Raw genomic sequence first — 17,789 nt, 5'->3', positions numbered from 1 at the left:
CCTAACCGACTGAGCCACCCAGGTGCCCCCCAAGCCCTTCTTTTTGGTCTTTCCTCACTTTCATACTTTCCAGATACTGTGTAGTCCTGAACTCTGTCTTCTGATTCCTAAAGCCAGCAGGATGCTGGAAAAGCCAAATAATAAGGAATGCATCGAGAGTTACTCTCTTTTTCCAAGTGTCAACTCCCGTTTATGTCAGTTGCTCTCTAGTGCCTTCAGACAGTTTTTTGTTTATGTTTTGGCCAGAGTTTATACTTGTTATCTGCTGGGAAGATAGGTTCAATGTGAGCCAATCTACCATAACTGGAAGCAAAGCTTTCTGGTTGCCCGTGTTAAGAGTTTCTTCTTGTGTCAGTCTATGCTGGTAATTTATTGATTTTTCTAATTTTTACTATGTTTTTCTTTTGCCTGTTTCACCAGGTATTGTAAGAAGGTGAGTTCTATAATACAATTTCAGTTCCAGCATGGGAATCTCAGTTTTTTTCACATTTTGTTACCGATAATTGGCAACATTTTTGTTTGTTAGGGGTACGTAGAATAATGATGCATCTCACAAGGAAAGGCAATTTTTATCTGATTTGATATGAGTTATATCTGGCTGTTCTGTATGTTCTTGTTCCTGTAGTGTTAGCTCAAGTTCTCATTGCTGCCTCTTAACTGGTGCCATCGTCTGCAGCATGGGCCTGTTCCGATCTGTCTTCTATACCCCAGTCGTAGAGATCATCTTAAAATCTTATTCATGCCACTTTTTCCTCTATAACTTTCATAATTGAAATTTAAGTTCTTCAGTTAGAAGACAAACTCTTTTTTGTGGGTGTTCTAACTGAAAGATACACACTGGACCCAAACAATGCAGGTTTGAACTGCATGGCTCCATACGTACACAGAGCTTTTATACCATAGTACTGTAAATGTATTTCCTCTTACGCTTTTCTTGACATCTTTTCTCTTTCTTACTTTGTTGTAAGAATACAGCATATAATACTTATGACATGCAAAATATGTGTTAATCAACTGTTCATGTTACCGGTAAGGTACCTAGTCAACGGCAGGCTATTTGTAGTTAAGTTTTGGGGGGTCAGAAGTTCCATGCAGATTTCTGACTGTGTTCGGGTTGCCACCCCTAGTCCTTGTGTTGTTCAAGGGTCAGCTGTAGTAATTTGGGGCTGTGGGCTGCATTATATTAAAGCTCTACACCGAGGTTGTCAGCAGAGGCCTATTTGTCGGTATGCGGTGGGAAGGGACAAATCGCCGACACCAACTGGTCATCGTTCACATTGCCATCCTATCAGTTCAAAATCCTCAGCACATAAGTCTGAAACTCATGGCACCAGCATATCCTTTCTGGTTGGCTCCTAATGGAATTTATTTTATTTGGCCCATGGCTTGGCTAATTTGAATCCCAACCTTATTGACTGGTTTTGGGAAAAGCCAAGACATCAGACAGGTTTCTCAGGGTAGCAATCAAACAGAGAGACGTTACATGGAACAGTTCAAAGGTCATTTCTAGGTTTTGATTGATCTTCTAACGTGTCTCTGTGTAGGTCATAGAGAAGTAGGTCTTCCTGTCTCACTGACCCGGCTTCCGTCAGATTGCCGCATTAGGAGCGAGGTCTTTATCACACCTGCTTGCTTGCTTCTATCTCTCTTATTTGTCTCTCGAGTCATTTTGGTGATTTGAAGCTTGTCCTCCAGTAGACTTCTTGTGAAGTGCCCATGGAAATGATATTCTCTGATTTCTTACAGTTTGTATGTGGCCTATATAAAAAATCATTTGATAAAACCCTTAGCTCAGACTTTCATTCCTTAAGGATCTTAAATATCTTTACCCAGTGCCTGGTGATGTAAAGTTTTGCCGAAGAAAAGTTTAATGACAGACTGACTTTCTTTCCCTCATTAGTGCCTTGGTCTTTGTGTTCAGATAGCCAGCACATTTTTCGCTTTTTATTTAAAACCCAGTAATTTTGCTAGAAGTCATGACGTTGGACACTTGTGACTGATTTTATAAGTATTTAGGTACTATTTGAATTGCTAGGCTTGAGTCTCTTTTATTTCGGGAAGACTTCCGGAATTGTAATTTTTTAGCATCTGAACCATTCCACTGTTAGTTTTCTTTCCAGTGGCACATTTTGCAGGTATCTTGGATTTCTTTTCCTAGCTTCTGTTTTAGACTATCACCTTCTTGCACATGTTCCTTCCTGCCTTCTTTCCTTTTTGCGTCCTTGATACATTTTTTTCCCCTTTTTCACCTCCTGTGACTTCCGTTTATTTGCTCTTGTGTTCGTTTTAGCTCAGCCTTTATTTCTGGAATGATTTTGTTTCGAATTTGCTTGGGGGCTCTATCATTGAATTTCAGAATTTTTCTAGCTCTGATTGACACGAGTCCTTTCTTGTCTCCTATCATTTAAAACATTTCTCGTCCACCAATAGGTAGCTAATGTGTACTGAGCATCTTGTGGGCAAACTCTGTGGCATTTCTGTCCATTTCTTCTTGCAAATGGGGACCCAGAAGCACAAGCCTGTGTGGGTCGTCCTGGAAGGCTGCAGAGTCAGTGGCTGGATCCAAAGTGAGTCCTCCTCACCTTCGTACTGTTTTCAGGGTTTTTCTGAATCTTACTTTGGAGCTTCCACTGAGAAATGCTTTTCTTGGCACTCCAGCCGTGAAGCACATGGACGGATAAGTAAATTCTAGACTGTTTCTGATTTTTCTAGAGTGAAATCTTTACTAGTGTTTTAATAATGTTTGTTTTCTACATGGTGGTTTGGGGAAAATAGTCTCAAGAGAGCAATAATTTTAAAATTAAATTTTAAAATTTTTAAATAATTTAAAAAATCTAAAAAATTTTAAAATAGTTTTAAAATAATTTTAAAATAATGCTCAAGAGAGCAATAATAGTGCATTTTTCCTAAAATTTCACTCTCTTAAGTAAGCACATAATTCCACATACTTCTTTATATCTGTTTCTGTTTCTCATATGAACTCCTGCTTTTTTCTCTTATCTATGAACTAGAAATGATAAGAATAAAATCTGCTTCTGTAGGTTCCCTTTTGGGGAAAATGGGTCCTATAAGGACTTATTACCAAGAGCTGCTGGTGGGTTTGATGCTGTTGCTACCTCTTATCAGGGACGCAGTATGTCATATATTTGCAGGCATCGTGACTTTTGACTTTTCTAAATGTATAGAACTATGTTTCCTGTTGATTTTGCATATTTCTGGTTTTGCTATGTTGGTGTTCTTAACAAGCCATCATCATCTTGCTTATCAAGGGCACTATCTAGTTGGCACCTGAAGAAGTGACATTTGGGGGTGGGTTTCCTGCTGCTGCATCTATGACATGCATAAATGCCCCCCCCTTAAGTTTTGGATTTCCTCTTTACCCCATTTCAAATCAGCAAGAACCCTTCAGAGGAAATCTGGGGACATTAACAGGTGGTGGGAATTGTTACGCCCGGCTGAAGAGTGAGGCCTGGCATAACTGTGACGAGAGAGGTGCCCTTGAACGTGGCTTGGTTGAGCTTCATAGCCAGCTTATGGTGGCAGAATAGCTGCACGGGTCCCTGGACTGTGAGCTCCCCGAGGGCAGGCCTCACACCCCAACCCCCCCTCCCGCCCCCATCCTCCAGACCCTGGCATCCTGTTTACAGAGCACGGATGGGTTTCCCTTGATGTGCCCTGTGTCCCCGAGAACTGTCATCAGAGTACCAGTGCCCCAGAGTGGAGCCCGCGCCAGGGCGCAGTGTCAGAAAGCCCGACTGGAGACCTCTGTGTGCCCAGCCGAGTCAGACCCTGGTTCTGTGGGTCGGCTTCCCCGTCTCTCGACGAGGCTCTTGCAGTGTGTGCGTTCTGAGATCCCAGTTTCAAGCACTTGGCTCACTGATGCCACAGAATTCCAGACCACGTTCTGGAAGAATGGCTTTGTATTTCACTACATAGCCAGATGGGGGAGGCTGCTTTTCTTCTTCTTTTTCCCTTGTTTTCTTTTCTTTTTCTTTTTTTTTTTTTTTTCTTTGAGGTAGACAATGGGATTCCAGAAGACTGGCAGTTTGTTAACTACAGCTGAGTCGTTGTAAGTGTGCTTAATTTGAGTGAAGCGTATTTGCAGACAGTTTAGGAAATAAATCTGGGAAACCATTTGTGATTCTTTGTAGTCGACTTTGAGAAAGAAAATGGCTATATTGTAGATTTATTTCATTCTTTTATTATAAAAGTAATACATGTTTCCTGCAAAAAAGGCAGAAAACACAAGAACACGAATAACCATCCCCGTAATCCTACCCCCTGAATCCTCCCACTGTATTCTTTTTGGTGTACTATCCTCTTAGATTTCCTTTCGGATGGATGGATGGATGGGTGGGTGGCTGGGTGGGTGGATGGGTGGATGGGAGGGTGGATAGACAGGCAAATACATAACATAAGTATTAAAATGAAAATTAAATTATGCTAATAATATCTCTTTCAATCATGATACAATATATATGAAGGAAAATTTTCCATATTCATTAACTTAGGCAGGCACCTTTGTTTTTAATGTCTGTGTGGTATTTTATAGGCTTGGTGAACCATGATTTATAAAACCAATCCTCGATTAATGGGCATTTAAATTGTTTCGGTTTTGTGAGTCTTTAAACAGTGCAGAAAATATCCTTACCCACATACATTTGTTGGACGGTCCTATAATTCCATTCGTGTAAAATTCTAAAAGGAGATTTAAAAGTATTCAGTTACCAAGTTTTCTATACACAGGCCAGGACTGATTTCTTTCCCTATTATTCTCTTTTATCCATGCCTATTTGACAAGTGGAAACATACCGTTAACTTGTTTTAATTAGAGTTTGGGTTACCAATGAGTTCAGTACTTTTTTGTGCATTTGTTGGAATTTTTCATTCTTTTTATGTGAATTACCTGTTTGCAACCTGCGTCTATGTTCTACTGAGTATTTATTTTAGTGATTTGTAAGAGCTACTCATGCATCATGGTAATTAACCTATAGTTTTTCTCACGTTTCTTTCATTGTGATTTGGGAGTGTGTGTTTTTAACCAAACCAAGAAAAATATTGATGTTGTCAGGCAGATCCATTATTTAAGTGATTCGGGGCTGTAATGTGTGTCTCGGAAAGGACTTCCCACCCAGAGATTGTGTTCTGTGTAATATTCATCTTAACTTTCTTCTGCTTTTACGGTTTGATTCTTCTACTCGATGTACCGTTTACCTAAGGTTTATCCCAGCACAAGCTAGCAGGTAGATTAATTTAACTTTTTTTCTAAAATGTTCTGCCAGTCATTTCAACACCATTTAGTACATAGTTCGTCGTGCTTTTGGTTCATTCAAGTCTTAAATTTTTGCCAGGCAGGTGAAGATGAACAGGAAACACTGAATATTCAAACGGATCTTTGACACCGTCAATAAACGAAAATTCTTTTGTCTGAACAGAGGTCTCCTGGGAGAGTCAATCCGTCAAAAATTCCAAAAGGGAGTGCCCTCACAGCTCTGTTTCATCCGAAGAGGTCTGGAAAAACTGCTCCCTGGAAGAAGTTGAGACGGCCTTCTGCCAGGAGGTAAGAGTGTCTCCCTAACGCCCGGGTTCTCTAAAGTGCGAGCGCAGGAGATTGACAGCTGTGGAAAACCATTAGGTCTGGACGCTATTTCTAGGCATCGTGTGGATCCTGCCTCCACCTCCTGGGACCCTGAGGCCTCCTCCAACCTGTCGTGACAGCCTGTCCGTAACAGTACTGGTGCTGAGAGGCTGGTTCCGACATATCTCTTTTGTGCTGCTCACGCAGTCAATCTGGTGAAGAAGATTCCAGACTCCTGTGAGGACGTGAGGCATCTTTATTGAGCAAAATAAAGGAAAACTTGAGTAAATGAAGAGGTCTTTTTTGGTTCTTGGGTTGGAAGATTCAAAATTAATGTCTGCTCTCCCTATATCTGGATGGATATACATATATATTTTTTTCTTTTGAAAAGTAGTAATAGAGGACCACATAACAATATATCACATAAAAATATAAAGGTATGTTAAGCCTGTATGGCACTGGTACAACCATCTGACATTCAAATTGACTTAAGATAATAGTTGGGTGATGGATCAGTCTGTGTCTGTGAATTCAGCATATGATATCAGGCATTCCAGTAAAGTGTGGCAGGGATGCGGAGTGGCTCATTGGGTAATTATTATTGGAAAAATTCACTAGCCAGCAGGGGGGGAAAAAGCTTGTAACCTGCCATTCTTCACACCAAAATTCTGTATGAATCAACTATTTAAATTTAAAAGTACTGTGGGTGAAAATTTTTTAATCTTGAAATCGAGACTACCTTTCAAGCATGATGCAAAGCCCAGAAACCATAAAGAAAAAGATGCTACATCTGATTACATTAAAATGAAAAGCTTTTGTACAGCAAAACTTTGTGTAAGCAAATGATAAACTTGACAAAGTACGTGCCATGTAAACCACAGACTAAGGTGCGTCGAGCTTTTAAAAACGAATGTAAGGTGTTCAGTAGAAAAATGTCAATGAGGAAAAAATTAACAGAAGCCAGTGTTGATCAAGGTGTTGGAGAAGTGAGTCTGTAATATTGTGTTGGTAAATTAGTAAAGCTTTGTTTTCTCTTATTGTGGTTAATAAATTTATTGTTTTCATAAAAACAGAACCATTACAAAATACATTAGTGTTACAAAAAAAGTAAGCAATTCTGAAAAGTACAAAGAAGAAAGTATAAATTATTCAAAATCCACCGCCCAGAAATAATCAAAGGCAACATTTGGTGAACATAATTCTCGGCCCGTCTTTATTCATATATATAGAAGGATGACTGCCTCGGTGGGTGGGTGGGTGGATACATAGATAGAAATAATTTTATAAGAAGAGAATCATGCTTCTTTTACAAATAAGATGTATTTAACGTAAATGTCTTTGAATTTACCAGAAGCAAAGGAGACATCACCACCCCCTCCACCCTCGTAATTAACCCTTTTGTGGGGCCCGCTGGGTGCGAGGCAGGGTCCTCCTCAGTCTTCACAGCAGCTCCGTGAGCCAGGCCCTGTTATCATCCCAGCTCCAACTTGAGGAAGCTGAGGCACGGAGAGGTTTAATGACGGGTCTAGAGTTCCCCTGCCAGTGAGGCCTGGGCCAAGTTTAAATCCAAGTCCTTGCTGACAGTGCTGTCTTCAAGTGAAGCTGAAGATATTTCTGTACTTTGGATAAATATTTCTTTACCACAAGATAATATCAGGTCCCAAAAGGGACTTTGAGATAAGAAGAGAATTAAGAAAGCCATTAAGAGTTGCAGAAATTACGGTGTTTTTGAAGGATCTTTCGATCGCAGGCGGTACGGGCGGGCTCTCGCTTCCCGGTGTTCCTTCCCACCTCACAAGTTTTGTTGTTTCTATTTTGTTCTTAGCCAGGATTTACCATGATATTTACATTCTATTCCAGTCCTATAATTTCCCCGGTCGTTTGGCCTTCGTTGTGTATTTACGTGGGTTTAAGACACATGACTATTCGCCAGCGTTTACCGTAGTTAATCCCTTTCTGAGTTCATTATTTCGATTTACTTTTTGGCTGGCTGGATTTCATAGCCAAGTAATTTCCTTAAGAAAGGCTCATGGGGGCTTTATTCCCTTTGTTTTTTTCATATTTGAGACTGTCTGCCCCTTACTTTTCTACCAGAAACACTTGGCCGGGTGTTATTCTTCCATCTTGCTTTCTTTTCCTCAAGATGTTGTAAGCCTTGCTCCGTTGTCTTCTGTTCCTGTTTTATTAAGTTTAGTTATTTACTTTAACAGAGACAGAGTGTGTGTGTGGGCGGGGGAGGGGAGAGGAAAGACAGAGAGGGAGAGAGAGAATCCCAAGTAGGCTCCACCAGCACGGAGTCCAGCGAGGGGCTCAAACTCATGACTGTGAGATCATGACCTGAGCTGAAGTCAAGAGTTGGATGCTCAGCTGACTGAGCCACCCAGGCGCCCCTGGCATTGGGTGTCCTGAAGAAGCCTGAGCTCACTGATTTTTTTTTTCCCCCTTATAGGTAATTCCTTTTTTCTACCTGGATGCCTAAAGTATATATTCTCTTTAATCCTTGAAATTAAAAAGCAAAACTAAGCCATACTGGCACGGAGCATTTTAGGTCAAAGTTTCCTGGAACGCAGTGTGTTCTTTTGAGGTACAGATTCAGTCCGTCATTTCCAGAAAACTTCTCCTGTGTCACTAAAATCCTCTCCTGCTCTCTGTCCCTCTGCCTTCGCAGCATCTTTCCTCCCTTCGGTGTTATTCCCAGTTACCCTCACACTGGGTCATCGTCGTCCTCGACAGCTGCCGCCTTCTCCCAGCTTGCCTTCAGCCTTTTTCCCCTGCCTTCGTTTGGAGTCTTTCAAGCCTTTCCTTTATTATTAATTTTAACTCAGACTTGCGTCTTATGCTGTTATTTCTAATTTCTTTATTAGGTCCTGTAATGATACTATTTTTGTTCTCAATTCTCCTAGCTTTGCAATATCCCTTCTTTTTCATTGTCTTATCATCTTGACTTCAAGCTTTTCTTATAATGAATTCATAGTCTTAGTTTCTTTTTTTTTTTTTTTAATTTTTTTTTTCAACGTTTATTTATTTTTGGGACAGAGAGAGACAGAGCATGAACGGGGGAGGGGCAGAGAGAGAGGGAGACACAGAATCGGAAACAGGCTCCAGGCTCCGAGCCATCAGCCCAGAGCCCGATGCGGGGCTCGAACTCCCGGACCGCGAGATCGTGACCTGGCTGAAGTCAGACGCGCTTAACCGACTGCGCCACCCAGGCACCCCTCTTAGTTTCTTTTTATGGCACGAAACCTTTGTAGGTGATCACGTGTTTATATTTTTTTGTATTATGTTTCCTTAGACTGGGTTCTCTGTCTTTTGCCTGATCTGTCTTCTTTCCTTCCTTCCTTCCTTCCCTCCTTCTCTCCTTCCTTCCTTCCTTCCTTCCTTCCTTCCTTCCTTCCTTCCTTCCTTCCCTCCTTCTCTCCTTCCTTCCTTCCTTCCTTCCTTCCTTCCTTCCTTCCTTCCTTCCCTCCTTCCCTCCTTCTCTCCTTCCTTCCTTCCTTCCTTCCTTCCTTCCTTCCTTCCTTCCCTCCTTCTCTCCTTCCTTCCTTCCTTCCTTCCTTCCTTCCTTCCTTCCTTCCTTCCCTCCTTCCCTCCTTCTCTCCTTCCTTCCTTCCTTCCTTCCTTCCTTCCTTCCTTCCTTCCTTCCTTCCCTCCTTCTCTCCTTCCTTCCTTCCTTCCTTCCTTCCTTCCTTCCTTCCTTCCCTCCTTCCCTCCTTCTCTCCTTCCTTCCTTCCTTCCTTCCTTCCTTCCTTCCTTCCTACCTTCCCTCCTTCTCTCCTTCCTTCCTTCCTTCCTTCCTTCCTTCCTTCCTTCCTTCCTTCCCTCCTTCTCTCCTTCCTTCCTTCCTTCCTTCCTTCCTTCCTTCCTTCCTTCCTTCCCTCCTTCCCTCCTTCTCTCCTTCCTTCCTTCCTTCCTTCCTTCCTTCCTTCCTTCCTTCCTTCCTTCCCTCCTTCTCTCCTTCCTTCCTTCCTTCCTTCCTTCCTTCCTTCCTTCCTTCCTTCCCTCCTTCCCTCCTTCTCTCCTTCCTTCCTTCCTTCCTTCCTTCCTTCCCTCCTTCTCTCCTTCCTTCCTTCCTTCCTTCCTTCCTTCCTTCCTTCCTTCCTTCCTTCCTTCCCTCCTTCCCTCCTTCTCTCCTTCCTTCCTTCCTTCCTTCCTTCCTTCCTTCCTTCCCTCCTTCCCTCCTTCCCTCCTTCCTTCCTTCCTCCCTCCTTCCTTCCTTCTCTCCTTCCTTTCTTTCCAAATTTCTATAGTTGCAAAACCACTTATTTTCATCCTGCTTGTGCTTAGGTTTTAAGTTTATTTATTTTGAGAGAGAGAGAGAGAGAGCGAGCGAGCAGGAAAGAGGCAAAGAGCGGGAGATAGAGAATCCCAAGCAGGCTCCATGCTGTCAGCTCAGAGCCTGATGTGGGACTTGAACCCACAAACTGCAAGATCATGACCTGAGCCAAAATCAACTGAACCGAAATCAAGAGTCAGATGCTCAACTGACTTAGCCACCCAGGCGCCCCTCCCCCATTCTTGATAGAGCTGAATTATTATTCTCACTTCTCTACAGTTTTCCATCATCTGCAACTACACAAATGATGCATTCTCTTACAGAGGGATGTTTAGATTGCTTCCTGGTTTGTGCTGATCCCAATGATGCCGCTGTGAGTGGTTACATACGTATGTTTTGGGGCGTGTGCACAGACATCTCTCTAGGAATAGCTTACACCTAGGAGTGGAATTACCTGCTCGGTTGTAAGGGACGTGCACCTCAGCTTTAACTGGCAGTATCGAACTTGTTTTATCTATGTGCTCTGACTGTTCAATTTCCCTCCACAGTGGAATGAGTTTTCGTATCACTTTCTAGAGTTATATGCGTGTATCATCAGTCCACTCTATATTCTTTTTTTTTTTTTATTTTTTGAGAGAGGGGGGAGGCACAAGTGAAGGGCAGAGAGAGAGAGAGGGAGCGAGAGAAGTGGAGCTCACCCAAAGTGGGACTCACGTTCACCGGATGCGGGGCTCAAACTCAGGAACTGTGAAATCACAACCTGAGCCGAAGTCAGAGTCAGATGCTTAACTGACTGAGCCACCAAGGCTCCCTGCAGTTGCAAATTGTGTTTCAAAATACCAATATACAGTCCCACCGGAAGCACATGAGAAAGAATTCCTGTCGTTCTGCCTACTCACCAACGCTTAATGTGTTAGACTTTAACCTTTTTACATCCTGATGTGGCTAGAATGACGTCTGAGCTATCATTTTAATCTTTATGTGCCTTCCTACTGATGTGTCAAAGCTTTTGACATTTTGCAACCCTTCTTTAGAACATTTTTGGTAAAGGGGCGCCTGGGTGGCTGAGTCAGTGAAGCGTGCGACTTCGGCTCAGGTCGTGATCTCGCGGTTTGTGAGTTTGAGCCCCGTGTGCGCACTGTGCTGACAGCTCAGAGCCTGGAGCCTGCTTCCGATTCTGTGTCTCCCCCTCTCTCTGCCCTCCCCCACTCGCACTCTGTCTCTTTCTCTCTCTCTCTCAAAAATAAACATGAAAAAAATTAACAGTTTTGGTAAAAATATATTCATTTAAAACAAATGTTTATTGAATGCCTCCAGCATGCCAAATCGTGCTTTATTCTAGGTAATTATGAGTGAACAAAACAGACACACTCAGCTCTCATGGAGATTGTACAAACTTACATCGGGGGAGAGGTGTTACACAAACACATTCACAAACACGATAAATAAAGAAAAAGACAGGGTGTTACAACAGAGAATAACAAGGGGGACCTCATCTGGATTGGGGATCAGGGAAGCATTTGTAGAAATTAAATGTACAAACAGAAAATGGGTGTCCTTTTTACTGGTCTATCAATAATGTGATGGTGTGCCATGCATCATTTAAAAGCATGATGTAGAGGGGCCCCTGAGTGGCTCAGTTAAGCGTCCGACTTCAGCTCAGGTCATGATCTCATGGTTCCTGAGTTCGAGCCCTGCATCAGGCTCTGTGCTGGCAGCTCGGAGCCTGGAGCCTGCTTCGGATTCTGTGTCTCCCTCTCTCTCTGCCCCTCCTCTGCTCTCTCTTTCTCTCGAAATAAATAAATAAATAAATAAACTTTAAAATAAATACACGTTAAAAATTTCATAAAAAATAAAAGCATGATGTAGATATGTATTAGTGCTTACAGAAAAACATTTCATGACATATTATTAAATGAAAAAAAAAATCTGTCAAATCTGGATGTATAGCCATGATCCCAATCTTATAAAGTAGTATGTTTATATGATCGTTACGAGAGTTTCTGGAACACTATGTAACAAAAATTGGATGGAGAGACTTCCAAGTATCTTTATGTCCTTCTTTTTACTTTGCTGAATTGCTTGTTTTTTTTTTTTTCCTTTTATAAAGAGTAACCACTGAAAATTTCCTTTTATAAAGAGTAACCATTGAAAATTCCTTGGTATCATGTCACCAAGACACTATTTCTGTTTCCTACCCTGCTTTTTTCCTAAAAGCTCTTGATGGTGTCAGAAACATGCTCCTGAAAAAAATCTCATTGGAGACCAATGTCATCAAGATATTTAAAGTGGATTTCATTAATCCAGTAAATACAGCGAGGCTATACCCCACATCTGGCTCTGGCTTCTCTCTGTCAACCCACCTCCCCAAAAGAGAGAGGGGCAGATGCAGGCACATTTTGGGTTGGTTCTGTGCAACTTTCGAAGAGGTCTAGGCCCTGAGATTCTCTAAATATTTTTAAAGATTTTCCCGTTAGATTTCTGACGTTCCTGTGCAAGCTATGGGAATGTCAATAAATCTGCTTCTTATTCCTATAGTGGGTAGAGATTCTTGTACATGTATTTCCGTGTTCCAGCAGGTTTTATGTTTGTTTGTTTGTTTGTTTGTTTGTTTTTCTAAGAAAGTCACCTTATACCCCAAATTGATGGTTATTTTGTTTCTCACTGAAGTCAGGAAAGACCGAATTCAGACAAAGTGAAGAGGGTTGGAAATATTGGAGAATATTGTTATTACTCAATAATAAACAGCAGGAAAAACCTTTGGAAATAAAACCCATCTTCATAGTATTTTTACGAGTCATATAAAAATCAGCAGTTAACCGGCTCTACTGAATTTTAGAAGTTCCATAAAGCAAAACTCATTCACCCTGATTCTTTGAGATTCCCCATTTAAAAAAAGAAGAAGAAGAATTAAAGAAATGCACAACGTGTGCTCTGTTTATGCAGCCTTTATATTAATGAGTTGCTTTACTCTGAAAGCTACTTCTGTTCTTAATAAAATGTCGCCGCCTTTTTTGTTTGATTGACCTGATTTAATCAAGAGACACGTAGCATGGGCTCACAGTAGGAATGGCTTGAAAGTATATTAAGAAAGATGTATCAAACTGGCACATCCAGCGAATATTTTTAGCTCTGAAATTTGAGGTGGAGCTATTATATGTGCTGTTTTTCCCGGAGAAACTTGTCTACCCTGTCAGTTGAGTAGCGGTGACTGGGGATAGTGTTCTGTAGCGAGCTCATCAATTAAACATTTGAAGTTCAGTACATGCCACCATAACCTTTTTGATCAGTTTTTGGAGGGGAAAAATGTGACGAGGTTTTGGTAAAAATAAGCTGGTTGAATAGCGCTTGAAGTGGGTGTCTGTGAATGCAATGCTCGAATTTTTATTCCCTGCAGCTTTCCAAGTCCTATGGAAAGGTTGAAAAAGCCCTGAGTGCAGGGGACCCCTCCAAAAGTGGCTGTGTGTCTTTGAATTACCTAAAGATTGTCTTCGACACCTTTGTGTACCGATTACCAAGGAGGATTTTTATCCAGTTAATGAAGAGGTAAGAGTCCCATTGTTTCGTTGACACTTTTTTTCCCCCCAAACGTCAGCCAGGAGAATACGGCACAGCTTCATTTATTTTTTATTAATGTCTTCTACTTTTTTTTTTAGTGAAAATTTCAAACACATGCAAAAGTAAAGAGAATAATATAATGAATCCACTAAGGTACTCAGCTTCAACAGTCAACTCATGGTCAATCATTTATCTTCTTGCCCATTTTTCCTTAACCCTGGATATTTTTGAAACAAATACCAGACGTCATATTTCATTGAAAAGATCTCACTATGTCTTTCTAAAAGATAAGACGTTTTTTTTTAAAAAAAATTTTAATGTTTTATTTTTGAGAGAGAGAGAGTACAAGCAGGGGAAGGGACAGAGAGAGAGAGAGAGAGAGAGAAAGAGAGACAGAATCCAAAGCAGGCGAGAGAGAGAGAGAGAGAGAGAGAGAGAGAGAGAGAGAGAGAAAATCCAAAGCATGTGAGAGAGAGAGAAAGAGAGAAAGACAAAATCCAAAGCGTGTGAGAGAGAGAGAGACACAGAGAGAGACAGAATCCAAAGCAGGCTCCAGGCTCTGAGCTGTTAGCACAGAGCCCGACGTGGGCCTCAAACTTGTGAACCGTGAGATCATGACCTGAGCCAAAGCCAGATGCTTAACTGACTGAGCCACCCAGGCGCCCCAAGAAGTCTTTTTAAGAACATGGTGGAAGGGTGCCTGGGTGGCGCAGTCGGTTAAGCATCCGACTTCAGCCAGGTCACGATCTCGTGGTCCGTGAGTTCAAGCCCCGCGTCGGGCTCTGGGCTGATGGCTCGGAGCCTGGAGCCTGTTTCTGATTCTGTGTCTCCCTCTCTCTCTGCCCCTCCCCCGTTCATGCTCTGTCTCTCTCTGTCCCAAAAATAAATAAACGTTGAAAAAAAAATTTAAAAAAAAGAACATGGTGGAAATACTGGTTTCACACCTAATAGAATTATCAATAATAGTAATACATACCCAGCCAGGGTTCAAATCTAACAGATTGTCCCAGATTTTCTTTTACAGTTTGAGTCAGGATCCAAATGAGGTCTGTACATTACAATAGATTGATTTGCCACAATTCTTTTTTTTGGTCTGTAGGGTCTCTCTCCATTTGTTAATTTGTTCCTTTATGACGCATTTGTAGAAGTCTGGATTGTCTATTACCTGGAGTTTTTTGCAACTGACATCTGACAACCGACATCTACAGTGACATTAACATGTTCTCCTGTCTCCCTGTCCCACCCTCTCCTGCCCCTAAATGGATAGATACACAGATATCTGTTCAGTTGTTCTGGCAACAATACTTCATAGGCAGTGGCAGCGAATGTGGACTGGTTGTCTCTCTTTTCGTGGTGTTAGCAGCCATGGTTGAAAGTACTTCTCTCCACGAATTCACTGGGGATTATAAGGTGGTGATATTTCACATCTATCCTTTCTTCTTTTATTGGTTGGAGTGCTTCTGTAATGAAAGCTTTCCCTCTTCAACTACTTGGCGACAGTGAGACACAGCTGGTCTAAGAAAGGCACAATGTCCTTTCACTTACCACCTTCCAAAATAGTGAATTGGTTCCTTAGCATACTCCGTAGGCGAGCAGTGAGTGGCTTTTCCTAAGTTACCACAAACTCATGAATGGAAACATATTTGATGTGTTGCAGTTCATCATTGTTCTCACTGATACTCAGTCGTTCCATCTTGGCCAGCGGGACCTCCTCAGTTGGCTCCCGAGACCTGTTGGTGTGACCCTGATTGTCCCCAGTAGGTCTCTTCCTTTCCGACATGGCAAAATGCTCCTGGCTCTTCTGGGACATCCCTTGCCCTCAACCTGGAATCAGCCATTTCTCTAAGGATCGGGATAATTGGCGGACACCTCGGGTTCTCTGGAAAGGAGAGGCAAGAGAGGAGGAGAAGGAAGAAATACTGTTAAGTGAGGCCAGCTAGACCCATTCTCCACAGCCTCCTCTTTCCTTCTCAGAGGTGAGCCCTGTGTATTGCCACTCTGGCTTCTAGAGTAAAAAGCAAGGTTTGGCCCTAGGAGTGAGTATTCCCGTGGCTCAGAAAACAGCTGTTTTTCTGCCTGTACATGGTGACGATTTTTAAGAATTGCTCTGCTGAATAACTAAAAGCCATATAGTCATTTCTTTGTATTTCGTTTTCAAAATTACACAAGTCATAATTTAATGGCAATAATGAAACTGAGGAGCAGAAAGTCACAATACACCTTCTATACCGAAGTTACCGTGTTCGTGTTTCCACATTCCCTTCACCTGTATCCACATACATATATCATTTTTACGTGTTTGTAATGGAAGTACCTCTACGGTTTTACATTGTGCTTTTTCAATGGGAATGCCAATTGTAGACACTCATCCTGTTGGGTTCATAGTCTTCCAACTTATCATTTGAATGGAGGCCTATTGAGTCCCTTTCTCTGCCAGATATCGTGGGAGGTGCTAGGAATATGGAAATAAATACCAAGTAGTCGCACAGCAACGGGGTTCAGCAGAGGAATGGCAGCTATGAAGACCACCGTGGACGCTCAGAATGTACTTGTCAGGATGCCAAGGGCAGCCAGGTTTGCACTGTTGTGACAACCTGTTCTGACCAGGGACCCAGGGATTTCTGAGTCGTGCCCCCTGTCACCCCGAATTCCCAGTAGAACCGGGCACAAGGGAACAACAGCAAGCGAATACCCAAGTACGATATTTTGAATATCGTTTTAACGTTTCTTCATTTTCGAGAGACAGAGACAGAGCGCGAGCGGGGGAGGAGCAGAGAGAGAGGGAGACGCAGAATCCCAAGCAGGCTCCAGGCTCCGAGCTGTCAGCACAGAGCCCGACGCGGGGCTCAAACCCACGGACGGTGAGATCATGATCTGATCCCAAGTCTGACGCTCAACCGACTGAGCTACGCAGGCGCCCCCTAGTACTGATATTTTGAATTATAAGTTAGGTTTGTCTTCTGGTGCACATATCTGCCAGTAAAGGTTTGTCCTGTCTTCCTGATCAACTGTTCCCTTTATAATTATGTAGTTATCTTTCTATCCCTCTGGCTTTCATGGTCTATCTTATCTAGTACTAAAATATCCATAACAGTTTTCTTTGGATTAGTATTTGTCCAGTATATCTTGTCTCACTCTTACTGTCACTCTTTGTGTTTTAGGTGTGTTTCTTGTAAAATAGCATATCTGAATCTTAAAAATCCCAAAATGAACCCCTGGGCCTCTTTAGTGGTCAAGTGTAGTCTGTTTCCACTTATTGTGACGGCCATGGTTGGATTTTTTCCCTCTACCACTGTATTGTTTACTGTCTCTGATTTCTCGGCTCTGTGTTTTTCTCTTTCTCTCCTCCGTCGTGTTTGTCTCCGTCCAAGTTTTCCTTCTCACACTTGTGTTCCCCTCTGCTGTCTTGAGAATTAAATATTTTATTTCTATTCTTACAGAGGAGGTGACCCTTAAATTTTTAACATATGTTCTCAACTTAGAAAGCCCAAAGTTCACAATATTTCTACCGTCCTGAATAGAACGAGCAGCTTCAACTTACATGTTACCAACGGCTAGTGTTTTCATGCAGCCTTGTTCTGACAACACCCAAATTAGTCATTATTATTGTATTTTTTTTATACAATCCATGTTTGTTTAGGCTTTCCCGTGTTTGCCGGTCTGTTTGCTCATCCCTGCTTCTTAAATCTCACCCCTCCTTCAGAATTCAATTTCCTGAAGTATATCCTGTAGTAGTCCTTTAAGTGAGGTGCTGTGAGTGGTGGGTTCAGTCTTGTTTTCAAAAATGTCTATTTTCTACTTACTCTTTAATGAAGATTTTGCAGGGAATACAATCCTTGTCTGAGAGCTATTTTCTTGTAGCAGCACTTCAGAGACATTCTTCCCGGTCCTCTGGCCTCTAGTGTTGTTGTTGAGAGTCTGCTGTCTAATTACCAGTACTTTCTAAGTGATCTGTTTTTTTCTTTTCTCTGGTTGCCTTCAAGATTTTCTATTTTTGTTGCTTTACGGTTTCCCCATGATGTGTCTTGCTAGCGATGTCTGTTTATTTAACCTTCCCAGCCACATGCTGTCTCATGGTGAGGATGAGTATTTTTCATGAATTCTAGAACATTCGCGGCTGTTGTTCTTTGAAGATTGTCTCTACCCCTTCCTCACCGGTCTTTTCTTCTGGAAGTCTCATTAAATATTTGTTGAACCTCCTCCTTCTATTTTTTCCTCGTCTCCTAGACTCTTTGGCACTTCCCATGTCTTTGTCTGGGCGCCATTCTGACTCTTTTCCTAGAATCTATTTTGGCTCACTAACTCTCTGCCATGCCAGATCTCCTCCCGGTCTTGCACAGTCCAGGTCTCCTATGCCCAAATGAGCATTAAACCCCAGCC

General features: G+C 42.1%; 1 protein-coding gene across 2 annotated transcripts in view; it reads left to right on the top strand.

Moving 5' to 3' along the window:
- Nucleotides 1-17,789, top strand: part of EFCAB6 (EF-hand calcium binding domain 6) — a 248,861-nt gene that overhangs the window by 79,453 nt on the left and 151,619 nt on the right. For both annotated transcript variants that reach the window (XM_023257575.2, XM_023257574.2), the window contains exons 10-11: nt 5,436-5,560; nt 13,249-13,397. In XM_023257575.2, coding sequence (XP_023113343.2) covers nt 5,436-5,560; nt 13,249-13,397 — 274 coding nt within the window. The remainder of the gene's footprint in view (nt 1-5,435; nt 5,561-13,248; nt 13,398-17,789) is intronic.

This window comes from Felis catus, chromosome B4 (genome assembly GCF_018350175.1).
Source record: "Felis catus isolate Fca126 chromosome B4, F.catus_Fca126_mat1.0, whole genome shotgun sequence".
NCBI classification, from domain to species: domain Eukaryota; kingdom Metazoa; phylum Chordata; class Mammalia; order Carnivora; family Felidae; genus Felis; species Felis catus.
The sequence above is the reverse complement of the archived record's forward strand: the minus strand, read 5'-3'. Positions and strand labels throughout refer to the sequence as shown.